We start from the raw sequence: 10410 nt of genomic DNA on the forward strand, positions 1-10410 counted from the left end.
CCTGGCTCCAGCCTGTGTTTGAGATGGGTTTGCTTGCTGGGGCGATAGCAGCCAAAGATCCCAAAGTGACTCCGTTCAGCACTGTCTGCACTGGCCTCTGGAGATCTGACATTGTCAGATCTCTCTTGGGCTTGAGTTTCTATGGCTTTTCCTGCAGGATGATGGCAAAGCTCTCAGCCACCACTGACACCACGCCAGCTCCCGTAGCAGGGACTCTCCTGGGAGTTAGCACACACTGTACATACATTTCTCAGCATTGTCACACAGGCCTGACCCTCAGATCACTGGACACAGCACCCTAAACCACAAATTACTTGGTTCCTTAAACACCTGCTAATGCTGATGGGATTCTGTTCTCCACCATGGAGCTCTCTATTGCTATCCCATACTAACCCCTCCACTTCATTTTCCTTCACTGACACCATCCAGTATTTCTTCCTGCTGTGGGTTTCTGATCATAATCCCTCTCTCCAGTATCACACCATGCATCATACTTCATTTCACTTGCTAGAGCTGCATAACTATAGCCCACTACCAGAAGAATTCATGCAGTGCAAGAGGATTTTCATGAGCTCACTCCACTGATAGCTGCAAGAGAGATTGCTGCCAGCTGAGGATACCTTACCTAGAGACATGGCAGATTTCCAGGCCCTTTGTTCCCTCAGTACAGAGGGATCAAGTGCACTGCATCCCCTATAGCAATGGTGATTCTTGTGCAGTCAAGATAAAGCTGGTAAATCAGTCCCCCCCCACCTCCCTCACCATGAGTAAATAAGACACTGAGTATTTCGGTGCTGCCAGCATGAATGTGATGTCAATTCAAAGGCAAAGGCTGCTCAGCCCTTTGTGGGTGTCCGGGATAAATGAGAGCAGCTGCTTGCTCCTGCTGCACGATGCTTTCCATTTCATCTCAGCTGCAGACTCTAGCAGACATCAAAGCCTGCAGTATTCTGAATCAGTCCCTCCCCCTTGCAATGGAAAACAAGCCTTCTCCTAATGAACCAGAAGGGTACATGTGGTTATTTTTCCTTTTTAAAATCTTGCTTGCTGCGGACTACACATCATACTCATCTTATCACATCTCATCCTGCAGAGCCAGGATGCAGTTAACAATTAGCTGTGTAGAGCACACACATACACAGCCTGAATTTCTACAGAATATAACCATGTATCTGTTGATCTATATTTTACCAGCTATAGCCCTGCCTGCCATATTTGGTCTCCCTGTCTTCTGAAGGAAAGCACTCTGGGGACAGGGTGCACTTGTTTCATCTACAAAAACATAAGGGAAAGTTTCAGCCCTACGGAAAACAGGAACGTCTCTGAGTACATACGAAATTTAAGTTTTTGTTGAAACAGTCAGTCATAGCATGCTAAGCTTTCCAACTCTGTTTCACTTTCAGTTGTGGGCTAGACCATAGCCATCAATGAGGCATATACTGATCTAATCTATTCCTGCTCTCATGTGTGCAAAAAATACACACAGTTACCGTTTTATAACTAAGCCATCCCAATGACTTTAACAGGGCTATTTGTGACAAAGTCAGTTTTTTGCAGAACTAGAGCTTCAGTTGGTAGATAAGCATATACTAAACAGACAGGAACATAGTTTTGTTAAAAATATTAAGGGTTAATAAATGTTTTAGCCACATCATATGTAACCTTAAAATCCTAAAGAATTATGACATTGAAAAACTTCGTTAATCTACAATTAGCAGGGTTTTTTTCCCCTCTTAGGCAATATGAAAATTCATAGAATTTTTAGATTGTAGGATGAAATACATATTTTAAATAAGCATACACAACAATGCAAACAGGGAGCCTCTGGCTAAAAGACAAAAAACAAGGGGCAAACAATGGCCCATCAGGTGTTAGGAAAAAAACCCAGAACATTACAAAGAAGGGACCTCTGAAGAAAAAACTTGGTTCAACGTCTCACTCAATGTAGTGTTAACTTTGATCAGGTGACAAATAATAATTTGCTTCAGGTCTAGCTTTGAAATTTAAATATAGTAATAGAATTATGAAAACATCTAAATATTGATCTTTGTAACCTCATACCAGTGATCCTATTGTAGCTCACTATGATAAAATAGCACAGAGCTTTTTATCTCAGGTGGCTGTAATTCTGCTAGGAAGAAAGCAACAGAGTAGATCCAGTAGTTTTGACTTGCCAAAAAAAAAAGAAAAAACAAGAGTTCTATGTGCAACAATAAAGTAATTTTCTTTCCCCAACTCTGCGTTGTCTCTCTTCCCAACTGTTCATAGTGATATAGATATAACGCTACAAAATGAGCCATGTGTGATAACTGTCAGTTCAGGGCAACATTAGGTAATACATTAAGTCACTTCAAGGAAGAATGAGGATTTAAGGTTTAAAGTTAGCATTAGGAACATGGAACCAACTGACACAAGTGAAGAGGTCAGAAAGGACAGCACAAAAATCATTGTTGGCAGGAGTTCTTGAGAGGCAGGAGGCCAACTAGTACAAGAAAACTTCAGAATAACACCTCCTTATATTTATAATCAACTATCTAAGTACTTTAAATCTCGATAGAAGCTTTGTATTCTATGTTAGCTAACACCAAACCATTGCAATTGCTGTCCACAATGTGCTTCTCCACAAAAGTCAACACTACATTTATAGCTCAATGCAATTCTGCTGGGTAGGGCCTGGTAGCAGAGATAAAAGAAAAGATTGCGCTCATCTTTTATTATCAATACTACCAGTGAAGTTTCAAGACCTAGTTCAGACCACTGAAATGACAGAAGACTTCCCAGACATAATTCATTTTCTAATGATAAAGGAAGTGCAAACAGCATGGAACTACTAGAAGAATGCATGTGCCCTGGCCCACTTGCATATAACATCTACCCAAGCAAGGATGTGGAGACACCTGGGTCTATCACTGTGTTAACACCAATCTGCTTAAAGACCTTTGAGCATGAAGCTAAAAACCCCACTTCATTGTCAAAACCATTTAGCAGTGACATCAGCCCTTTAGATCATAGCCCAGTGCTGCTATCAAAAAATGCCTCAAACCAACCCATCATAGAAGTAATTGGTTTCATATCACACTTCTGAAGACAAGAGTGGTATCATCCTTCCTAAACCCTATGCCCCAGCCTTCTGCTAAGAATTGCCTCTTGAGTTGCAGAAGGTCCAGGACACAGAGGGAAGGTCCCAGAGAAGACTGCATTATGATTTTGACTTAATGCAAGATTTGGAACCGAGTACTGCTTTTCACTTATCTTCCCTCAAGAGGCCTTTGTGAGGTGGGATAATACTTAGTACTTGAGTAACCACTGAGAAAAGGCAAGCCTGTTTTCTTGTGGCAGTAACACAGCTAGTGTTAAACAGGAGACAGCAGAAGCTCATTGCTTTCAAATCCCTTATTCAGGAACAGGGAAGAAACAGAAGAGCATGCTTTTAAAAAAGGACACTTGAACATTGCAATTCTTATCTCTTCCAAAAGGAAATTCAAATGAAGTTTTGGACAGTTATAAGTAATAAAAGGCCCCAGTTTGTGCTGACAGAAAGAAGTGCTGGGCAGCACCAAGCAGCTTTAGTCTGCAAGAGTGATAGATAGTTCTCCCTACAAGAAAACCCAAGGCATCAGTATAAAAACCCGTCTGTAGCACAGATAACTCATTTGGCTATAGCTAAAGCCATGTCCCAGAAGCTACAAAGCCAATACATTTGCATCGCTGTTACAGCAGTAAGGACTCAAGGCACTTCATTTCAGCAACAGTCATACTTATTTTATTATACTCTTTGGACTGGAAGTTTACCATCAGAAAGTCAGTAGCTCTGGCACACTAAACAATTAGGATTTGTGTTATATATACACTATTATGTCTATTTTCATCACAAACAGTTTAAGCAAATCAAAAAGCCTGAACAGCTTATTAGATTTGTCAAATTCAGTCAGATATTTTTACTAAAGAATGAGAAGTAATGAGAAGAACCAAATATTGCTCCCAATGAATAAGCTGAACAACATCAATGAAGACTATCATGTTCAGACATCTCCAGTTATGTCCTTTCATACACAAGCGTTGTTCAGGCACCTCAAAAGGAATTCATAGAAGCCCAGACACTAGCAGTGGGGGTATATCAGCTTTGATTTCTACAGTATTTGTAAGAGTTTTGGGGCACACTTCATTTTTTTTTCCAAGTGTTTAAGTAATCTATTGCACACATATACACAGTCTCACCTTTGTTAAATGAGTTTATAGTGAAACTGTAAGGCTATCTTCTTGTTCAGAGATTGTCCCAAGCCATTAAATGGGAGCAACATATTAAACCACAGAAGTAATGTCCTTCCAGACAGGCCTGTCAGCAGAATTGATATGGTAATCTGAATGGAATATCTGGAAACCTACATGCAATGGCTGCAACTGTCAGAGCTATGAGTTCTACTCAGACGGCTTTTGCAAGGTATCAGTGATAGGAAGAAGCTGAACTACATTTTCACATACCCTAGTTGCATTTACATTAAATTTTTCAGCCAAGGCTTGTTAGGACTAAAGGAGTTGCAGTAATAACCCAAATGCAGCTTCTTCTCACCCACCCCTCCTCTGAGGCTAATTTAAGAAGCTGAAAGGGTCAGCATCCAGATAACCTGAACATTTTGCTCTTCAAAAACTGTAATAAAAAGCTGCACAACTTCAAAAGGCATAATATATTTCAAGATAATTAAACATTTCAATTGGAATATCCAAGACCTTATGTCAAACCATAGTACAAACCAGAAGCTTGTACCAAGTATTATCAGTTATTATTGAAATAAATCCTAATGGCTCCATGCTCTTGGCAGTGTGATATAAAAGTGGAAGCACTTCAAAGTATCACCTTGTTTTTATATTCCTCTTTGAGCTGGATATATTCCTGGACTTTGAGAAATTCTGTTTGATTGGTTGTGCAAGTTGGTGTCCTTGTATACAAACCAAACATTTCCTCCCCATAAAACCATATTAAGCAAGCCAAACACCTGTAGGTCAAGAAAAAAGGTGATATTAAGGTGCAGGGTTTTTTGTTTGTTATTTTTTTGGTTTAAAAGCCAGAATGACTTCAAGGCAAGCCAGAAAAAAACCACTATCTTTGGCACCTCTGATTTGGACAAGACATTTCCACATGCTTTAGAATATTACAAGCTATTTTAAAAGACCTCTTTGGAAACCAGATAGTCAGCTTACACTATCCTTTGCATGGAATTAGACAAATTCTTTTCAGTCACTCAGAACCTCTGCATATGCCCATCCAGAGCACATGATTAATTATTACTAGGACAATGAAGAACAGCCAGAGTTTTGAAAAGCAGGATTCATTAGGAAGATCATACAATAAGCCTCATTTGCCCTGCTGTGAGGAGTTCCTTCTATGAAGATGAGCTTTATATCATTGTATTACAAGGAACCTCTACCTGATGTATAAAAATGCTCAGTTGATTAAAAAGCTACATTCAACATGAAAAGACAGAGCAGGAAGCATAGTGTTCCCTCCTTACTTATATCAGTCAACAAACCACTTGGGTGCCACAGCAACACATTTTAAGGTGCTCTTGGCTACAGACAGAAATAATATACTCAAACATGTCTGGAAACACTGCATCTAACAGCTTTAGAGACAGATCCTACAAGTTGTTTCTCTTAATTTCTTCGAAGAAACAAGAAAGAATTTGGTCAGTGTCTTACCACAGTATTCATGGGCCTGAATGACTGATAACCCATAAAGCATTCTTAACCCATAAAGCAACACATGCAATCAGTAGAACAGGGCTCTTGGGTGCCATCGGCTATTTTCTAACACATTTATTGTACCCATATGGCTGAAGACATACATACCACAGACACATTCAGAGTTCCCATGCTGGTCACAGAAGCAAAACGACAAGTTGTTCCTGGTGCTTTGCAAGATTCAATTCCTGGAATAATGCTGGCCCCTGTGGACATTTTGATGTCAGCAAGTGCCTTTGCCCAAGCAAAAGTACTGACCAGCCACAGAAAGGCTATTACGACAGTGATAGCCAAGTCCTGTATAAAAGTAGTACTCACTGTTAGGTTAAAAAAGTTTGCATGAACGTACATAAGAGAACAAGGCAGAGGCAGTATCAATTATATCACCAAAATAACTGCATCAGTGCTAATGATCACAAGCAAATTTAGTCATTAACAATGTTGTAATTACAACACAAGTTGTATTCTGTGTTGATAATCAGCTACAAAACTGTGTGCTTGATAGATGCAAAAAGATAGGTGATCTTATCCTTTTTAAGTTTCTAAAATCAGATGCCTAGCACTTATAAAAATTCAAGTTGAAGTTTAGTAAAGCAGGGGTGACGGGAGAAAAGGCAGAGGATTTAAATCTGGATGGCTGATATGCTAAGATTTGGCATGAAACATTGCTAGATCTGTTTCTGGGCATGTTCTGAAATTTCTCATTTTGAGGATCAGGGCTTTGGTATTTAAAGTGACTAACATTCACAACATAAATATTTCCCTCTGCCAATTGCATCTGCACAGCAGGTGCTCTACACATGGAAAATTCCCAGAGACTAACAAGGGAGGTTCCACCTATAGAACAACTGTATATTCAAATACATTGTACAGAATTAAAGTTGTGGTGAAGACACTGTTCACGTGGGAAATGTTCACTCTGCTTCAATAACTGCATAAGGTATGATGCCATGGATGTTCAAGGTCTTTGAGTCTGTTTTCTGCTTGACTGCTGTAGTGACTAGTCTGAGATACTTGTGTTCATGCTCCATCTAACTTCTGGAACTATTGAATGTTCATATGTTATTCAGATATTCTTGTATTAGCAGTATTTCTCATCTCTTTGTGGTTTCAAAGGCAAAACATCAAATTACCTTAGTATTACTTACAGTTAGTGGAAACCTGCTATTTTGCTGATACACGTGCTTATATCCAATATATACAACAAGTGCAGCAATGCAGTAGAGGAATACCAGCACTGCAAGTGTGACAAAGAACTGCACAGAAGAGGAGAAGTTGCCCACGAGATAAATATCAGTCCAAGTACCACCACAGCGTTTCGGGTCTGGTGCACTAAATACAACAGTATTCAACCTGCAAAGATTATATCCTCCATGTAGTTAGAGTTTGCTACAGTAGAAATTTCATACAGTCATGCTTCACAGTAACAGTACTTCAGCATTCTGATTGTGTAAGTTTACTCTAAAAGACAGTTTATATTTGTATTACGTACCAGTTATAAAACACAAAGATTTGTCAAGATATCAGCAGATTATTCCCTATCCTACACCGAGATATGCAATAGCAGCTTCAGGAAGAGTATCTTCAGTTTAAGTTTAGAGCAACTAAAGAAAAACTCTAATTTGGAAGTAAACTTAACTAAACCATTTTAGACATAACATTATTTTAGAGACTGGCAGCTAAACAAGGGGATCAGGACTTAAAAGGCACTGAGATGCATTACAGCTACAAGAAAATACAAGCACTGAATCTTCAAGCACACAAAGTTCAATTAAACCTGTGACCAGCAGCAACCACTCAGTGACCAGCACAGAATTATTTCAGATTCCCACTCTCCCCTCCAAGTGCTGCTACAATGCTGGGGTTTGTGACCAAACTTTGTACTTCTGTAGTAATTTTTACTAGCTGGCCTCTGAATCTATTTCTATACTTACACCTATGCTTATTGAACACATATAAAACACCAGCTCTGCACCTGTTGTAACTGTGCAGCTGTGAGAAGAGAGAGGAAGCCTTCCTCCTCATGCTCCAGGAAAGGAGCTTGTCTCTGCAAGAGCACTACAACAACAGTGGAATATTTAGTTTTTATGTACCCAACACCCACTCTCCCCAAGATCATAGTGAACTAAATTGAAAAGTACTTTCCATTCAGCCTTTAAACAAAAATATGATAATGGCACATACAAAATAATCTTACCTATACCTCCAAAGCAACTACAGACTGATGAAGAAATAGGCTGCTAAGGTTAATTGCACTGTTTTGCTTATTATTGCTTTCTGTAGCATTCATGCACTACTAGAATAGAGCTTAAGGTAGAGTGATACAAAGCAGTAATACAGCCTATTACCATTTCTACCTACTGCTTTCTATAAGGCACTGACAACCACAATGTTTTGAACAATTACAACTAAGTTTGGTTTTTAGGGTTTTTTTACTACTGCAGAGCAAGCCAGAGGTTTCACATGTTAGTTCAGATATGTAGAGTAAGTATGTATTCACAGAGAGACAGATGGGGTAAAAAGTGAATAGTAAATAATTAGTGTATGAGTGACAACTGAAGACCTAATACTCACCTGAATGGATAAGCAAAAGCAGCTGTAACTGTTTTGTTTACCACACCTTTGCAGGAAACTAGAAGGGTCGTTTCACCTTGAAAGCCTCCACACGTTGCAAAAGCAAAGATAGAAAAAATCTGTAGGAATTGATGCATAGACATATTAGTACACAACATTAGAGCTCGAAGGAAACAAGCTCAACCTTTTAGCTGAAAAAACTAATGAAAGCAAGAAATAGGGACTAAGCAATGGGAAAGCATTAAGTGATGTCAAGGGGTAAAGGAAACACTGAGTTTCTATAACCCAAAATCATGAGCAACACCACTAACAGAAGCCAATTTGAAAGTTCTTTTTGTTTATATTTCTCTTAGGTCTACCCTAAAAGTTTCTTTTTTTAAAATGCTAAAGGACATCACAGTACCTCTTAGAGATCATAAGGGAAGAATTTTTAGGCATCTCAGACATCCACAACAGCACATTAGCATAGCTAGAAGCTACATGCTCATAGTATTGCACATCAACTTGACCCCCTGAGTAGCTCTTGGTTTTCCCTGTGGTCACTAGCAAAACCCTAAACCCCCAATAATCTGAACACACAACAGACAGCAGCACAAGTTACTATGACAAACTTAATTAACACATAGATTTTACGTAGCCACAGAACTGTTCTCTTCCCTTCCAGCCAGAGGGCTTAGCTGAAGAGCAGCCTCGTATCGAGCATCCCCCACCAGGAGCACGAGGCAGGGAGCAGGCAGTCCACTAGCACACACCCCTCTAGTTCTACCCAGCTGTGACACAGGAGCGAAGCCAGGCCTTGGAAAAGAGAAGAAACAGCCCCATGAGGAGAAGAGAGGTCTCCCCTCTGTGCCTCCCCAGCCCCACTCACCCACTCAAGGACCTTAATAAAGCCCAGAGGCTCCAGGAACAAGCCAAAGTCCACCCTCAAGCCAGCCATCCTGGGAGATCCCACAGTATCCAGCAAGAACCCACACCACCATCTGCCCACCGCCCCGCACAGGCACCTCCCTATATGGGCAGCCCCTGTGCTCCTCCCTGCCACACCCCTGCCACACCCACTTACCCCACACTGGGCTGGCCCCACCCCGTGTTACCTTATGCCAGGGCTGGTCCCACCCAGAGTTACCTCACACTGGGGCTCTTCAGCCCCAAATCAGAGGCCGGGGGAGGCCAGCCCCCGTGGGAGGGGAGAGCCCAGCTGCGTGGGGTGGGTGCCACTGCCACGGAGGACCCTGTCTGTGGGCCAGGGAAATGGCGCAGTACCTACCACAGGAAGGAACAGCTTCGGCCATTTTGTGGAGTGAGGCAGCAGCGATGTCCGTCCTTCCTCCCTCCCTCCCTCCCTTCCCTGGGAGGCTGCAGGGGCTGTGATTGTCTGAAGCCAGAAGGTGCTGCTGCGGGGAAGGCCACGAGTGCTGCCGTGTCAGGGCTATGTATCCTCGTGGCCATGCCTCATTCCAGTGAGGAAGAAGGGCTTGAGGAGGAGTGAAAAGACCCTGCAGGTCAAAAATTGTTTGTGCAGCTGGTGTCAACAAAGGGGATTCAACTTTTATGACCATGGAACCATCTCTGAGGACTCAGGATTATTAAGAAAAGATGAGACCTGCTGTCCCTGACTAAGTAGGGCAAAAGCATCTTTTCCAACAGGCTGGCCAATCTGCTGAGTAGACCTTTAAACTAGGAGTGATTGGGCATCAGGGGAAGAGATGATGTCCCACATTAAGTGAGGGAGCAGTAGACTGGTTTGGTAAGCAAAGGGCATGGGTTGACGTGATTTCAAGGAGAGACTTTGAAAACAAGGAAATAGGGCAGAAGCTCTCCCCCCAAGTGTATGTATGCTTATAAGGAAGTGCCACAGAAGACCATTATGGGGGAAGCTCTCATGCCTTTTCTGGGAAGTCAGCATGAGAAAGTACCTGTCTAGAGTGCCTCTATAGTAACACATGCAGCATGGAAACAAACAGGAGGCACTGGAGGTCTGTGTATAGTTGCAGGGCTATGATCTCATTTGGATCATGGAGACAGCGTGGGATAGCTCATGTGACTGGAGTGCTGCTGTGGATGGATACAGGCTCCTTAAGAAGACGGCGAGGTGTC

The 10410-nt window shown here is 41.5% G+C and overlaps 1 protein-coding gene across 1 annotated transcript; it reads right to left on the bottom strand.

The window, feature by feature from the left end:
* Nucleotides 1-4862: 4862 nt before the first annotated feature.
* On the bottom strand, nucleotides 4863-9250 carry SYPL1 (synaptophysin like 1). The gene is made up of 5 exons (XM_049814012.1): nucleotides 9182-9250; nucleotides 8314-8432; nucleotides 6888-7092; nucleotides 5848-6036; nucleotides 4863-4994 (listed from the first exon to the last, which is right to left on the bottom strand). The coding sequence occupies exons 1-5, from the start codon at nucleotides 9248-9250 to the stop codon at nucleotides 4863-4865; spliced, it is 714 nt and encodes a 237-aa protein (XP_049669969.1).
* Between the last annotated feature and the right edge of the window lie 1160 nt (nucleotides 9251-10410).

The sequence above is a fragment of the Accipiter gentilis genome, chromosome 11, assembly GCF_929443795.1.
Source record: "Accipiter gentilis chromosome 11, bAccGen1.1, whole genome shotgun sequence".
Taxonomy (NCBI): domain Eukaryota; kingdom Metazoa; phylum Chordata; class Aves; order Accipitriformes; family Accipitridae; genus Astur; species Astur gentilis.